This window comes from Rattus norvegicus, chromosome 5, assembly GCF_036323735.1.
Source record: "Rattus norvegicus strain BN/NHsdMcwi chromosome 5, GRCr8, whole genome shotgun sequence".
Lineage (NCBI taxonomy): Eukaryota > Metazoa > Chordata > Mammalia > Rodentia > Muridae > Rattus > Rattus norvegicus.
In genome coordinates this window covers 172,102,012-172,118,056 of record NC_086023.1, presented here as the reverse complement: position 1 = coordinate 172,118,056, position 16,045 = coordinate 172,102,012, and the positions used below count along the sequence as shown (strand labels likewise).

Below are 16,045 nucleotides of genomic sequence, written 5' to 3'. Positions count from 1 at the left end.
CATACAGGGAGGAGGGCATGGCATAAATAGGAACCTGTGTCACAGTCGGGATGTGACCACTAGTGCCCCTGGTTGCTTGAGGGAAGCCAAGCCTTGAGGCATTATCCTTGCTACCTAGGAGCTAAGACACCCTTTGCAGCTATAGCACTGGGGAAATCTTGTCTTTTCTGGCACAAGTGGCTAGGAGCTCAGGGAAGGGAATAGGATTTCTGATTCTTGCAGAAGGCACTGTCCCCCAGGGCAGCTCAGGCACCAAGAGCCTGAATAATTCACTAAATGTTAATAATTTAAAAATCTTTCTTTTTAATTGCTTCCCTAGCTCTGCTGGCCTGTGCAGGAGACTGTCCAAGCAAGCTGATTGTCAATCACCATTGCATGGAGTATGACTGGGGTGGATTGGGCTTATTAGGCTCTGGGGTTTGGCTTCAAGCCCTAGCTAGACCCACCTCCCCTTTTCAGTTACTTAATTTATAAACAGGCAGCAGCAAAGTAGCAGAGAAGTGGAGCTTAGCTAGGGGGACTAAAGAGGCTAGGAGCCTCCTCTCTTCATAGATGCGATGGGGAACATCACAACCAAACTAGACTATGACTGTGTTACTGCTAGTTAATGGTATCTGCTATTACAACCATGTATGCTATGAATTGCTTTGTGGGGTTGATAAGTCCTTCCTGTTCTTGCCTCCGGTCTAGAAAGGAGGTACCAGGGCAGCCTTCTGTTCGAGGTCCCCTCCCAATCCATTCTCTTGCCCCACTCACCAACTTGGAACAGCCCTGTGCCTCTGACCTTGTAAAGGTTCAAAACACATTAGCACCAATACTTTACATGTTGGAGCCCTTTTTTCCCAGCTCATTTTGGTTACCGACTTACATTCACATTCCTTTCCAAGTTCACTTGCCTGGCTGCACCCTGTAGGTGTAAACTGCCTTCCTTGCTAATCCTCCAGCCCGTGACACAAAACCAGGCTCAGAACAATGTGAGAGTATCCTCCTCCCATCCTGTTCTTACCTTCACTGGGACACTGCCCTGCTCACCAATAGAAAGGGGAAACCCTAGGGGAGCTTATCTGGGTCACTGCTATCACCTCCCTTCCCAGATCTGCTAAGGGTACGGCAGGAAGTGGCAACTGCAACACTGAGGGGTCCCAGTAGTTTGGAAGTACACCTGCCCTCATCTACAGCAGGCCATCGGCGGAAGCAAGGCCTAGTTCAACACCGGGAGGGAACCGTTCCAGCTGCTACCACATCCTTCTCTGAAAGGTACTAAGACGGAATTTCTGCAAGGTCCCTGTGCTTGTTACTTGAGAAGGCCAACCCTCTCTTTCCCTTGAGTCCTCCATCACATATATATGGATACTGCATTCACCATGGTTGAGGTCCACTGCAGGAAGCTATTAGAGAAAAGCAAGGAATAACCCACTTATCACCTAGAATTCCCACCAGCCAGAGGGTTTGGAGTTAAGGATATACACTCCCTCCATCTTGCGATAATTCCATAGAGACATCAGAGATGTCCACAGTACAAACCAGGGGCCCCGGGTTTCCAAAACACACCCTATCTCTCCCCAACCTGCCTCAGACTGCATCTGCCACATCCATGAATTGTGGCTAATTGCCCTGTCCTGTGCTTCTCCCCTCACTGCTCAGGATGAGAGGTTCCCTCCACCCCATTAATTACTGATGCAGTGTGGCCCACAGGGTCATCTCCTCTGTGCTGACAGGGAGATTAATTGGAGCTGCTTGCTTAGACCGGGTGTGTGTGTATACAAGCTGAAGCCCAGGGGTGGGTGTGTGGGTGTGTGTGTGTGTGTGTGTGTGTGTGTGTGTGTGTGCGCGCGCGTGTATACAAGCTGAAGTCATAACCAGCAAATCAATGACCACCGGAGGGGTCAGCAGCTAGAGGGGTCAGCAGGGGTGCACCCAGAGGTGGCCACAGGAAAGAGGGGTGTGCACAGATGGAACCAGGCATGTGCTCACTATTCTGCTGTCCACAGGGAGCTGTCACAGCCACCCCCTTTGCTGCCGCCCCAGAATGCCCCCCACATCACAATGGGTTCCCATCTCCGGCCTCCTTTTTTTGGAATGCCCACAGCTCTGTGTCAGACCCCAGGTGAGAAAGTCGGGTATGTAAGCTGTTTGTATCTCTATAAGGTTTTTAGGCAGCTGGATAAAAGCAGAACAGAGCAGTCCAGTGTCAACAGTCGTTTTTCTATCCCAGGTTACAGCTTCCTGCCCTCTGCCCAGGCTGAGATGTTAGCTCGGCAACAGGAGCTCCTACGGAAGCAGAGCTTGGCTCGGTAAGCACCTGGAAGATCAGAGGGAGTAGTTTTAAGCACGCCCAGGCTGACTCCCACCATCTGTCCTTTTGGTCCAGGCTGGAGATGTCTGAGTTGCTTAGGCAGAAAGAACTGGGCAGTGTTCACCGGCCACAGCTACTGGCGCCAGAGGTGGCCTTGCATATCCCTGAGGGTCCTGACGAGCTCCAACGACGTGGCTCCATGCTGGTTTTGAAACATGGCTCAGCACCACTACTGGCCCTGCCACCCCAGGGACCCCCAGGCCCAGGACCCCCTATTCCAGCCAAGGAGTCTGCCCGAAGCCGGTCCCAAAAGGGGAGTCTTGGTGCTGCCTCAGCTCAGCCCAGCGAGCCTAAGGAGACAACAAGGGCTGGCCTCTGGGCTCAAGATGTCTCTGAGGAGCCATCCAAGGACTCAGATGGAGAGGACCCTGAGATAGCAGCTGCCCGGGGAGGGGCCTCTACTCCCAGCCAAGTCCCAGCAGGAGGGACCAGAGCAGAAGGAAAGGGGCTTCTATCAGGGTCCACATTGCCCCCTCCTCTGCCCCTGGGATTCCCCTGTGGGGCAGTCAGCCCCTACTTCCACACAGGTGGGCAACCCTAGCCACCCACTGATAGGGGGTTCCACGGGGAGAAAAATCCTGTCACTGAGCCAACTAAGAGAAAGGCCAGCCAATGGGAAGGAGGCAAAGAAATGGAAAAGCCCAAGCCCTAGTGACATCCTTTTTATCTCCAGGCACCATGGGGGGACTCTTCACTGACGAGGAGACCACAGGTCCTGAGGATATCAACAAGTGGACTGTAGATGATGTCTGCAACTTCGTGGGGGGCCTTTCTGGCTGTGGCGAGTATGCCAGGGTGAGGGGAGTGGCAGGTCCCTAGGGCTTGGCCAAGAGGCCCAGTTCTGGGCAATGTCCCAGTCTCTACACCCCACGAAAGAAGGACTTTCCTTTTTCTGAGTTATTTCTCCATGTAAGACGTACAACTCTACTCTATGGGCCTAACTTGTCCCCAGGTATTCAGAGAACAAGGAATAGATGGAGAAACTTTGCCTCTACTGACAGAAGAGCACCTTCTGAACACCATGGGACTGAAGCTTGGGCCTGCCCTCAAGATCAGGGCACAAGTAAGTATGTCCAGTGCTTTTATCCATCTAGAAAGGGCATAAGGATTCTTTGTACCTGGAGTTGTACCTATGCCCCTTTAACTAGCAGGCATTCACCCAGCTTCATCTCTTTGTAGGTGGCCAAGCGCCTGGGCCGTGTCTTCTACATGGCCAGCTTCCCTGTGGCCCTGCCAGTGCAGACACCAAGCCTGCAAGCACCTGTGCTCAGCCCAGGACATCAACCTCTGTCCCCAGCAACCACCACCTCCCCATATGAAGGGACCCACCTGCCCACAGGCCAAGCCTCACCAAAGCAGGAGAATGGGTCAGGGACCATAGCTCTGCTCCCAGGGGCCCCAGATCCTTCCCAGCTTCTCTAATGACCTAGCAGGCATCCATCATACTCCCTAACACCCAGTCAAACTGCCCACCCCACCCCACCCCACCCCCAGGGTATTTCCCCTTTTTAGATGCAAAAATGCCAAGAGTATTTTTAAAAGGAAAACATATGGCTTAATAAGAAAGTAATGGATTCACCTTCTAGGGATAACTGCAGAGGTCTGCAGACAAACCAAAGACAAAGTGGAGAGGCCATGGAGCCACCCTCCCCACTCTGAACTGGGACAACTCTGTAGGTCAGGGTCAGCCTCCTGCTTGGGGCAGCAGAAGGCTCTGCAGAAATAGTTCTCTTTCAGGGTCATAATGGCTCTTAGAACACTTGTTCTGTTGTGCTGTAACAATAAAACCCTGTTTACTGTCTCCTGTCCTCTTGCAAAACAGTTGTTGTCCTCAAGGCCTCCAGGAGCTGGCAGGAGGCCCTCAGTCCTCTTCTGAGAGCTGAAGATCCTCTAGCTCATCCTGTGGTCCCTGAGCCAGCTGCCACAGTTCACTCAGATCCACCCCTGTGTCTGTGTCTCCATCTACAGAGAAAGAAGAGGCTACATAAACTCTGCTACATCATGAAAAAGCCTTAGAATTTATTTACTCATCACTAATTAATTACAGCTTTAATTAAATTTATCAGTGTGCTATAGCTGGTTGCTAGAGAGTACAGAGCAGCTGGCCTGGCACCCCAGGGAGGGACATAAGCCTGGCTTAGAGCTGCCTTCTCATGGCCTCGCCTTAAGACAGACTCCAGGGCCAGCCTATTTCATAACAGAAACCACTTACCCTCTGAACTGCTGTCACTATCTTCCTTATGTTCTTCCTCCTGACCTCCTTCTTTCATTCCTCTGTGAGATTCCAGGAGCCCAGGAACTCCTGCAAGTGAAGAAGCATCACAGACACATGCAAACCACAGGTGCAAGGCAAGCCCAGCAGCCCTCTGGACATCCAACAGGGGCCCAGGTCTCAGCAGTGGCAAGGGGGCCACCAGCCCTTTCTGTCACCTATATGGAGACCCCAGCATGGTGACAATTACCCATACTGAGTGCCCAGCTTAAACTTAGGGGCCACTGAGTAGTATAAGAAACAGATCTAGAGATGGGCTAGAGAAATGGTTCAGTGGTTTAAAGACCTGAGTTTGACTCTCAGTGCCCACATAGAGGCTCACAAATGTCTCTAACTCCAGTCTCAGGGGATCTGTGATACAGACATACACATAGGCAAAACAGAGACATAAAAAATTAAAAACAACAACAAAACAGGTTTGCCCACCAGCCAGATCTGAATGTCCCAGACACACACAAGTCTTAACCACTCCCACCTCAGGCCTCACCTCTCTCAAAGAAGTCTGTGCTGTCCTCTCCCTCAGAACTGTCCAACTCAAACAGGTCTTTTAATTCTTTCCTGTCTTCATCCTTCCTGTCTTCTACTTTCCGCCTTTTGATCTCTGGGAAGTTCAGGTCTTCTAGCTTCAAGGACCAAACACAGAAAACAAATGAGGGTGGGGAGGAGCCAAGAGGACTGGGTAGAACTTAGCTTGGTCCAGGCCACCTCAGGTACCACCCATAGCAATGCGTGGGGCTAGCTGCCCTGCAGGGACAGCAGTGTACAGACTTCACTCAAACTCACCTCTTTTGTCCCTGCTGCTTTTGTTTCCTTTCCCAACTTCACTCCCTCAGCCCAGACCCCTTCACAAGTAACCTGCTTGACCACTTTCTACCAGGCCATCTTCACAGACCCCAGCCATACCCGCTCTTTGCCACTGATCTCCAGCTGGATCTCACGGTCCCTCAGCTTCTTCCAGTGGCTGTAGTATCTGGTGAGAGGGGTCCCCTCTTCACGGACCTTCTTCTCCCAAGCATCCTAAGGATTGAGTAAATTCAGGACCACGATCATCCTGGGAAACCCTTAAACACCCCCTTAAACCACACCCTAATTGGGACCTCAGACAGCACCATTCCAGTCCAGATGCCAAGCCCCAACCCACCACTGCCAGCTGGTCAGACACACTGAAGGTCACTCTCTGTCGAAGGCTTCGGATGTGTTCTGCGTTCTCTTGCACTTTCTCCAGCAGCTGACGCACCTGCCGGCAGTAGTTAGCCACTTTGCACTCCCGGAGAAAAGATTTCAGCTGCAGAAAGGAAGGACTCAGTACAGCTCCAGTGACAGTCCCACTCCTCACCCCCGAGGGGTCCAAGTAGTGAAAAGCCATGTGATAATCACGAGACACAAGGACCTGCTATCAATGTCTTAATTAGGTCTAACAGGCATAAGATGTAGCTCATGTGTTTTACTCGTGTGCTGTCTGAGTGCTTCTGCAGCAGCCTGAGAGGCAAGCAGCTGAAGAGCTGTAGAAGCCATAAAACCTTTTTTTTTTTTTTTTTCTATTTTGATTTTAACTGAAAACACATCTGCTAACTCCTCCTCTGGATCCACACATCCATACACCTAAAATGCTGAGCCTAAAACTAAGGTGTTCTGACTACCTGGCATCATCAGTGAAGAGGACACAGGGGGAGCCCAGTGCCACATCATGAAGCAAGAGGGATAGAGCGCATGTGCACAGCTATATATGTGACTTCCTCCTTCACACGAACACCTGTGTCTGCATGAGCCTGGCACAGGTATAGCTCAGATATGAGCAACAAGATGGGAACTCGCTGAGCTGAGAGCAAACAGATTCTCGGACCACATAGGAAAGCAAAATATAGACCAGACCAACCCAGGCTTTAGACTTCCATAGTCTATGGAAGGCTCCAGCCAGCCTGGGGAAGGGTCCGTAAATCCTTGAGATCCTGATTAAGTGGCCCAACTTTGTCAGGGGCTGGTAATCCTTTACAAGTTAATTCCACAGTCCCTAGAGAAAAGCTCCTCAAGTTACCAAGGCAATAATCACTCTCTTCCTGCACTGGCACCAATGCACCTGCACTGGCACCTGGCTGCCAGGTAGCTAGATAAACATGGTGTTGTTACTGGTCTTCTAGGACTAGAACATAAGGGGAAGACAAACCTATTAAAAGATTGTCCAAGTGAGTCACAAAGAGGATGCCAAGGTCTGGCCAGGGAAGGAAGTCGGGTGCTGAGCACCTACCTGTAGAACAGTAGGCAGCACCAACTCCGGGAAAGCGATGCTGTGGGCCTGGCCGTGCAGGTATTCCATAATAAGGTCATACAGCTGTTCCAGCAGACCATCCTGAGGGGGCAGGCCCAACTCCATCAGTGAAGCCCAGCAGCCCATGATCTATTTCACCCTGACTCTGCTCGATCTCCAAGACCAGGGCTATAAAACAGAACTCACAGCCTCCTGCAGCCACACCCAGCTTCACAGGGACCGAGATTAAAGAGTCATTGCTCTATGACTACAGAAATCTCAATCTCAGCATTTGAGAGATGGAACTCTGAGAGTTCAAGGCCAGCCTGATCTACCTAATAAGTTCCAGGACAGTGAGGCCTCACAATAGAGAGATCTGGTCTCAAAAGAAACCACAAATGCAGAGCAATGGGAATCCCTCCCTTGTATACCAGCGGCCTGAAACATAGCCCCAGGCCTTTCCCAGAGGGCCTTGAGGTCAGGCTCACCCGGTATGCCTTCTCCTGCAGGTTGGTGCTGGACAGCTTCAAGATCACAGAGAAGTTGATGGGCTTGGAGCTCATGCGGCCTGGCCGCTTATTGAAGTCCACCTGTTGGAAAATCTACCCACAGAGTGTCAGCCCAATCCAAAGAGATGCCCCAAGACTAGGCTGCACACCTAAAGACAGCTCAAACCCCACAGAAGCCTCCAGACCCTATTCACCTTCCAGAGCCCTGAGCCCCTTGGCAGATAACCATAAGGATTGCTGTATACACCTAAGTTATGGAGACAGTGGTTATATGGATCTAGGCCTCATGCATCCCAGGCATTGTGGATATAACCATCAACAAAAAACACAGAGAGGAGAGAGACAAGTGACAGGGGAAAGACTGTTTTCCACACCCCACAGACTTTGCAGGCTATATCCTTTGGCCTTCCTAAGAGGAAAACAGGAGCCTAGCCTAATCTTTTGGTCCAAGGATGCCTCCCCAACTACTAGGAGACCCCCCACCCCACCACACCCACACAGAGCAGGTAAGGAGCCACAAGGTACATGCAGAGGCATAGACGGAAAGTTCTACAAGAAACTTCTATGTCTTCTACATAGACAGAAAGTCCTGACAAGAGAACTTATATAGCAATAAGTTGCTGGAAGCTGAACCAGATACAACGATTAATGATTAATTGGGGGCAGAGAATGTTCTTTCTCTATCTGAGCAGAGGATAGTAACTAATATATAGAACTGAGATCAATTTCCCCTTTTATCCTACCCATAAGTTAAAGTAAGGGCAGTGACACTCTGTCAGCAGAGGGCTTGGTGTCAACCTTTGTGGTTCACTTTCTCAGTGAATCTGGACCTGATGTGAAGAGCCCAAGGGCAGGTACAGTGAACCAAGGCAGAGGTCAGAATAAGGTCTACCTAGGATAACAAGAAAGGTGTCATAGTAAGTGTGAGATTTGGAGAGACTGAACGCAGATCTGAAAGGACTGCCAAGATAGGAGGCCACAGGGCCATTGTTAGAAGTTACTACTGGCAGACTTGGAGATGTGATTTCCAAAAGACATTTCTAAGTCTAACCCAAGTTGTGCCAAGCACAGTCACCTCGAGAATGAAGGGCAGAACAGGGATGAAGGTACCGACGGTCTGGGACAGCAGTGTCAGGGCACGTACACAATGCATGCGTAACGGATAAAAGCGGGCAGTGGGCAACAACCTGGAAAAAGAAGAAGCAGAGCCTAGTCAGGCAGCCAGGCCCAAACATCAGCATTAACTGCCTACTGCCTCTGACTCCTCCCCATTCACAAGCTCCAGCCACAGGAGGGTTCTCATCACTCCTACAGGGTGAGTACACATAGCACCCACGGGGAACAGTAATTTAAATAGTCAATCAAGAGGGCACAACCAAAATACGTGGCCTTGGATACTGCCCCACTGCTCAGCTGTGGGACTGGAAAGACACCCATCCAGCTTTAATCTAGAGCCATCCACTCCTTTCCTCTCCACTCCTGCCTCCTCTCCTCTCCACCTACTGCTCTGTTTTCCTGTACTACCTGCCTTCTTCCCTTCCTAGCCCAGTCTTCAGTGTCAGGAGAAAGCTCAGGAGGACAGAGGCCCCTCCTAGCCAGAGAGGTATACAGCATATTTGCAGCATATCAAAAGCACTTAGAACTAGATGTGATTGCCCTCCAACTAACTGCATGAGGGCCCAAGCAGGCCTCAGAACACACAGGCGCTCCACTGTGGACAGCTAACCTATTTACCTAAGTTGAGGCTGACTGCAAAGCCCAGATGGCTGAGATCTATATCCAGTCATCTTCCCAGGCCCTTCCTCAGAAACCACAAACACAAAAGCTAATATTTAAAGTGTGGCGCCGGAGAAAATTCTTTGTACAATGTAGTTCACAGAAGCTAGCAGATCAGAAACTTCTGCTCTAAACCAAGAGCACTGCTAAATAACTGAGGAACTTGCTGCCCCCAAGCCCAGATAATCGAACTTAGCCCTGTCCCTGAACTCACTTGATACAGCCAATGATGATCTGTGAGAGAGGGTAGAGTAAGGGTTGCAGGACCTCGCTGGAACCAAGGGCACTCAGGACTCGACACCACAGGTACAGGCAGTGCACGTATTGCCAGTTGTACACAGACTGGTATGTCTCCTGGTGAGAGTGACATCCACATCTAAGGCCCATTTTTCCTGCAGAATCACCCAAAGCCTCCCTCCAGAGTGCTGAGGGAGACTGCTCCCATTAAACGCCCCCATTAGAAGGTGACGTCCAGCATGCCCTAAGGCCTGGGGTGGGGCTACTGGCTTAGAAGGGTCTGACCTCGTACCTTCTTGCCAGTGGTCATAGCATTACGCAGGTGGACTGCAAGCTGTCGGATGTAGAGGAAGGCGTGCTGATAGGAGACGCTGGGGTCCAGGGCAAGCAGTTCCGTCAGTGTCCGCTGCATGAAGCTTATGAGGGGGAGGGTACTGGGAGAGGTGAACTTGCAGTTTCTCACATACATGATGTACATTTGCTGACAGACAAACCAAAGTTAAGAGCCACCTGAGCAACCACTGTCCAGCTCCAAGTCCCCTGCCAACACCTAGGACTTTCCATTAGAACTGCAGTCCCAAGCTCAGCTGCAGACTCAATCTTAATGGTTCCCAGCATTCAAAGACTCTGATGTTTCTCAGCCTACACATTTGCATCCACCAGCCTCAAGGCAAATCATCTAAGGTATGCAGAAGAGAGGAAAGTGAAGGGTAAGAGAAGGGTAAGATGGGGGCTGGGGATTTAGCTCAGGGGATTTAGAGCGCTTACCTAGGAAGCGCAAGGCCCTGGGTTCGGTCCCCAGCTCCAAAAAAAAAAAAAAAAAAAAAAAAAGAGAGAAGGGTAAGATGGGGAATAGGCAAGGACAGGACTGAAGGGCTAGAAGTACAGAAGATGCTGTGCTTCATGCTGAGTCTGTGCAGCGGGACTCCAGATGATGCCGCCCCAGGCTTGGAGCTGGACAGCAGGGTCTGATCTTGGTTGTGGCCTCAGACATGTTCCTATTTTATACCTTTAACATCCTCATCCCAAGGGGAAAAGAGCCCCCTCCCACCACTACCACCAATACCTACAAGACCATGGAGTCTGTTTCCATCACCACCCTATTTTCTTGGTAAGAAAACTGTGATCAGAGTTTGGTGTCAAGTCCCAGTAAGGACCGTCAACCACCAAGACCATCTGCCGGGCGCTCATGCTGATTCCCAACCTAGACTCAATGAACAAACAGAAGACTACCACTACCTTCAGGATGGGACCAAGAAAGGATTCCTTCTTGTGCCGGCAGACTTTGATGAGTACCAGGAAGGCCAGGACCCGCAGAGATTCTTCACCCGTGCTCCACAGAACTATCATCCTCTGAGAAAAAGATACATCACTGCCCTTCCTGGCCTAGAACCCTGCATGGCTAGCAGGCACGCCTCAGTGGAACCTATTCTCACATTACTAAGCAATGCTGCCCTGAAAGGACTGAGGGCTGAGACTGGGTCCCTTGGCTTGGTAGAGGACACAGCAGCAGTAGAACAAGTACAGGCACAAATGCTACCGCTGTCCTAGCCAGGAGTAGGGAAAAGGCAGCATATGCACACCTAGCTACACCAACACAGTAGGACGGGCCAACCTACCTTGACCAGCATTCGGCACTGCTTAGGGAAAGTCAGGTAGTAAGGAACCAAGCTGCTGATATGCTGCAGGACAGCGGCAGACACCGTGGCTTCAGCCAGAGAGGCGACCAGCTAAAGGAGAGGAGAATAATGAGGCCCAAAGTCATTCAAGCCTGGGGTGTAGGAAGCACCAGACTATCAGACATGACCAGGGCTCCTGGGACTCCTGACCCACCAGAACAGTACCTGTACAACTGCACTCAGATATGTCTTCACATCCACACGAAGCTTCCCCCACAGTGGGCTACTAGAGGGCAGCAGCATCCTGCAGGGAATACACCCACCCAATCCTGAAATTCAGACACAAGTCTGCCCAAGCACAAGGTCAGATAACCCGATCACCAAAGCCAAGGGGCTCCCTGAGTATAGCCCAGACTGACCCCGGCAGGAAAGCAACACCTGCCCCCTGCACAGGCCACCAACTTGGCCACAGTTCAAGTCTAACTTCCCCAAGTATCTTTCCTTGGACTTTCTCAGATATATTTCTCTTCTAAGTCCCTGTAGTTCTATCCATTCAAACTCATTGCCAGCATTGGAGACCCATGGGACCTAACCAGTCACCCCTTGCTGCTCCAGGTTGTGTGTCTTGGACCTGTATATGCCACATACCATAAAAAATGTGCTTATAAAACTCCAGACCCTTAGCTGACAATAGCTGAGCACTTGGCAACAGCAATTAATTCCCTGTGGGTTTCATGCCTTATTCCTTAAGTGTCTGGGTGCTTAGTACACAGCAGATGTTTACCAAAATCTACAGAGCTGTACCAAGGACAAACAAACAGAGTCCATAAAGATACCCCACTGTCTAACCTTCCAGGTTTCTAAACTAACACCATCTCATCTGTGCGACACCTTAAGCATTGTATCCAATTCAGGAGGCAACCTGAACTGCCCCTCCATGACAACTGCTCTCCAGAGTCTGGGTGCATTAGCCACTGCCCTGGGCTTCTGTGCAATCACGTCTACCCTCCTCATCTAGAGGTTCCCTTACCCCCTCATTCTCTGCTGCCTCTAAATGGACACATCCTGCCAATGCATCAACCAACAGCCACCAATTTCTCTTTCAGGTTTTGCTCTTCTGTTTTTGCTGCCTCAAGACATAGCTGTGTCTACTCTTGGTTCATGACTCATCTGTATTTATTAGCTGTTCTCTGTGCTTTAGGCCTTTCTGTGACCTCCTGTACATTAACGACAAAAGCCCTGGCCACCCCTTACCGGCTGCTATCCTTTACTGTCTTTGCAAACAGTAGCTTCTGAAGGCAACCACAGAGGTCTCGAATGCAGAAGGTAACCAGAGCATTGAACACTGCAAGGAATAAGAGTGTTATTCACCTGTATAGGGAACATAGGTTCACACTGAAGCCTGGCCCAGGTCCCTTGTCCCCAGCTCACCAGCACTGTCTGTGACCTGGAACCTGCAAGTCTCAGGAGCTTCCTGGTCTCCTTGGGTGGTGGCTACAGCTGCCCGGAATGCCTGTACAACTTCATGAAACAGCTTGGGAGTAAGGTGGTGCTGAAGGGGCAAGAGATCAAGATCACTAGAGGAGTAGTTCACAGTACCTGGCTCCAGGAACCTCCTGGAAAAGACGCTCCTAACCCACAGTCTCAGGCCCAGAGCAATTGTGGGCCTAAGATCACTGGACCATGAGCCAACAACAAAAAAGGTATTGATCCCATTTGGTCAGGAAGAGCACGTCTCAGGAATCCCAGAAGACAGGGGAGAGATTGCTGTATTACAAACCACTCCAGAAAGTATATAGGAATTCCCCCTTTCCACTCCCTTCCCTAAAGAAACCAATATGAGAGCAAAGCATGATAGCTGATGTCTATGATGCCAGCACAGGGAAAGCAAAGGCAAGGAGACTACAACAGAGTTCAAGGTTAGCCACAGGGTGATTTACATAGTGATCTCCTTTATTCATAGGACAATGACTTCATTTCCTACTCCCCAGTGAACAAATAATGCTAAAAGTCTGACTATGGTCCAAAAAGCTTATGTAGTAGAAATTTAATATCCAAGTTTATTTGGTGGTATTTGGAAATAGAGCCTTTCAAAAGTAATCAAGATTACATGAAATGAGGTTCAGGTCTTCATGCTGGCATTAGCTGACTTATAAGACAGATACTGGGAACAAGTTTGGCACTTTTAACCCCAGCACTCAGAAAACAGAAACAGTTCTACATATCAAGCTCCAAGACAGCCACAACTAATGAGATCCTGTCTCAGAACAAAAACAAAAACAAAACAAGAGACAGGCCTCAGGAAAGCTCAAGGACCTAGAATGTACACGTCCTGGGCTTGCTATCTAACAACTCAAGAGAGACATAACTTAACAAGGATCATAACACAGGCCTTTACCAAGACCACCACCATGCTCTTAGACCTGCCACCTTTCAGGGCTGTGAGCCAGTCTGGGGCTGGAGAGATGGCTTGGCAGTTAAGAGTTCTGACTGCTCTTCCAAATGATCCAGGTTTGATTCCCAGCAACTACATGGTGGCTCACAACCATCTGTTAACAATGAACGTAAACGTGGTACGCAAACATATATGCAGGTGAAACATACATACATATACATACATATGAACACACGCACGCATGCACGCACAAAAGCTACAACAACAAAAAACAAATTACCCAGTCTGTGGCATCCTGTTAAAGCAACAGGAAATGAAACAAACTCTACACCCCCCCCACAATGGCCAGCACCCCGAGAGGATGAGAAGGAAGTAGGCAGGACTACACATTACAAATTGGGAGACATAGCTGGAGGAACCTGGCACTTAGAAAGACCCTCACTGTGTACTTTCCAGAAACATACTCTTTTCACCTACTGTCTCAGACACCTCAAATGGGCCAGGTCAGAGTCTCCTGCCTGTGGAGACTTATACTGCTTCTCACCATGGCGCCCTGCTTCCACCTCTCCACCATGGCAAGGGTCACAGGTACAGGCTCATTCTTCTTCCTCTGCAGCCCTCTGGGCAATGTGTCACTGTCCCCTCCTCCATCTTCCTCCGTTTCACTTGTTTCCTGTACCAGATTCAAAAGAACAAAGCTGGGAAAGAGTACAGAAATCATAGGTGCCCCAATGCCCAGGTCTGCCAGGTTTCACCTCCAGCCTATCTGGCAGGGAGTGGAATTGCTCTTCTTCCTCCACAGAGGTGTCTGAGTCACTGAAGTTCAGTAGGCTCTGGTCATTCTCCTGCAGGAACTTGTAGAACTCAGGGTCTCTGTCCTTGAGCCGAGAGAGCTGGTCTTTGTGCTCAGAAGCACGCCCCTTATGCAGGCTGAGAAAATGGGTGTCAATAAAGCTGGTGAAAAGCCAACAGGGGAAGGAGTTTTCTGTCCTCCCACATAGCCAATTTGGTTGCTGCCTCAACGAGGTCATATTAATATATCCCCTTCCTGGAAGGACCAATGACCAAGCATGAAGATTATCCAGAGGTAAATCATCAGGCTCATGTTTCTTCCATAATCACACATATACAGCACCTTTGACATTGTTTCAACAAAACCATTTCAAATTCAGCTTAAGATCAGGCACTCCCTGGCCAGCTATGCACCTACCATGCTCACCTCATTGTTGTAAACTGTCATTAGCTCTCCCACAACAACTCCAAACCATGTGTGCACTTCCCCTCAAAACTCTCCACTTCCAACGTTGCAACTCTTCCAATCACAACCCTAGAGACTCCTTTTGTATGTCAATTCGCTGCTCAACCCTGAGACAGCTTCCCATTTTACCAAAAGTCTTTATAGAACCAGGCCCGTTTATTGTCACTCTTGATTTGCTACCTTCCTGGATCTGTTCTGCCACAGCCATTCTCTACTCCAATTCCTCCAAGGCTGCCTGCTTTTTCTTTGCAGTTCTTGCTCACATTGCGATCAAGTTGTCATCATTCCACATCAAGCCCCGCACCCATCTCTGCCCTGGCAAACACGCTCTCCCGTCTCTGTTTTCCCCTACTACCCATAGTTATTTTTCCTCCAACACACCCACTGGTTTATCCAGGACCAAGTGCTTTTCTTGTTTGTTTGTTTTTTCTTTTTCTTCTTTTTTTTTTCTTTTTTCTTTTTTTCGGAGCTGGGGACCGAACCCAGGGCCTTGTGCTCGCTAGGCAAGAGCTCTACCGCTGAGCTAAATCCCCAACCCCTGTTTGTTTGTTTTTAAAAAGGCTTCTACACTATCTTCTAACGCACACTGGCCCAAAGCCGGCTAACCCACAGCACGGGCACCAAAGAACTACAGAAGCAGATCGCCGTGCGGCGGGGCCGGAGGGAGGGGCGGGCGCTCACCTGGGTGAGGTGTGCGCTCCCCGCTGCTCCCGGTTAGCGACTGCTCTTTGCCCTTTTTTCTCCTTCGCCGCAGGCTCCTTGATGTCCTCCAGCTCCGACTCGGATTCCGACTCAAAGCCCGAGGCCAAGAACTCGTCGACTGTTAACTCCGCCAGTCGCCTGCAAGTTATATCGGGTCAAGACCTCTGCCGGCCCGCCAACCACACTTAGAAACGTAAAGAACCTGGGGGCGAGCGCCTGCCGGGGGTCCGGACGCCCATTTATTCAACTCACCTCCGTGGACAGCGAGACACAGCCATGATGCTCAAAGCAGCATGCGCCGCACTTCCGGGCCCACAATGCCCTGTGCCGCCAGACTTCCTCTCGCGAGCCCCGCCCGTCCTACCCCGCTGGTGGCTTTAAGGTTCTCGAGCGCGAGTGCGGGCGGTCCCGGGGCGGGAGGGTGCCTTCGTCCTCTCGGCGCAGCAGGTGTGCTGAGTTCCGCAAGAATCCACCAGCGCGTGCGACCCGCTCGCACATCTCCAAGCCCTCCATAAAATACCTTAACAACCGTTCCCACCCGGGAAACAAGGCTGAAAATCCCAACAGTCCTGCCCACCACGCCCAGGAAAAAAACTTTTTTTTTTTTTAAAGTAAGGGGCTGGCGGGATCCCACGCCTTTTATCTCAGCGCTCAGAGGTAGGCAAAGCTCTGAGTC

General features: G+C 50.4%; 2 protein-coding genes across 11 annotated transcripts in view; one reads left to right on the top strand and one right to left on the bottom strand.

Moving 5' to 3' along the window:
- Samd11 (sterile alpha motif domain containing 11) overlaps positions 1-4,157 on the top strand; it is a 28,127-nt gene extending 23,970 nt beyond the window's left edge. For 4 of the 7 annotated variants that reach the window (XM_039109114.2, NM_001415981.1, XM_039109112.2 and 1 more), the window contains 7 exons: positions 1,095-1,257; positions 1,992-2,107; positions 2,216-2,294; positions 2,372-2,883; positions 3,030-3,151; positions 3,309-3,419; positions 3,536-4,157. In XM_039109114.2, coding sequence (XP_038965042.1) covers positions 1,095-1,257; positions 1,992-2,107; positions 2,216-2,294; positions 2,372-2,883; positions 3,030-3,151; positions 3,309-3,419; positions 3,536-3,778 — 1,346 coding nt within the window. In that variant the 3' untranslated portion in view covers positions 3,779-4,157. Of the gene's footprint in view, positions 1-1,094; positions 1,258-1,991; positions 2,121-2,215; positions 2,295-2,371; positions 2,884-3,029; positions 3,152-3,308; positions 3,420-3,535 lie in introns of those variants that run through there. The other 3 variants (XR_005504352.2, XM_039109113.2, XM_039109119.2) reach the window with 3 other exon arrangements.
- Noc2l (NOC2-like nucleolar associated transcriptional repressor) lies at positions 3,889-15,688 on the bottom strand. 4 transcript variants are annotated; one of them, NR_174168.1, is made up of 19 exons: positions 15,622-15,688; positions 15,349-15,507; positions 14,165-14,339; positions 13,954-14,082; positions 12,446-12,566; positions 12,269-12,359; positions 11,240-11,318; positions 11,015-11,125; positions 10,635-10,748; positions 9,688-9,876; positions 9,373-9,512; positions 8,458-8,569; positions 7,362-7,475; positions 6,874-6,975; positions 5,770-5,913; positions 5,532-5,645; positions 5,098-5,247; positions 4,569-4,630; positions 3,889-4,318 (listed from the first exon to the last, which is right to left on the bottom strand). NR_174168.1 is itself a non-coding variant. In NM_001399191.1 (19 exons), the coding sequence occupies exons 1-19, from the start codon at positions 15,645-15,647 to the stop codon at positions 4,218-4,220; spliced, it is 2,247 nt and encodes a 748-aa protein (NP_001386120.1). In that variant the 5' UTR covers positions 15,648-15,688; the 3' UTR covers positions 3,889-4,217. The 4 variants fall into 4 exon arrangements, 2 of the variants coding, with proteins under 2 accessions (NP_001386120.1, NP_001029069.2); NR_174167.1 differs by having other exon boundaries at positions 4,569-4,658; positions 5,116-5,247; NM_001399191.1 differs by having other exon boundaries at positions 4,569-4,658; positions 5,116-5,251.
- Between the last annotated feature and the right edge of the window lie 357 nt (positions 15,689-16,045).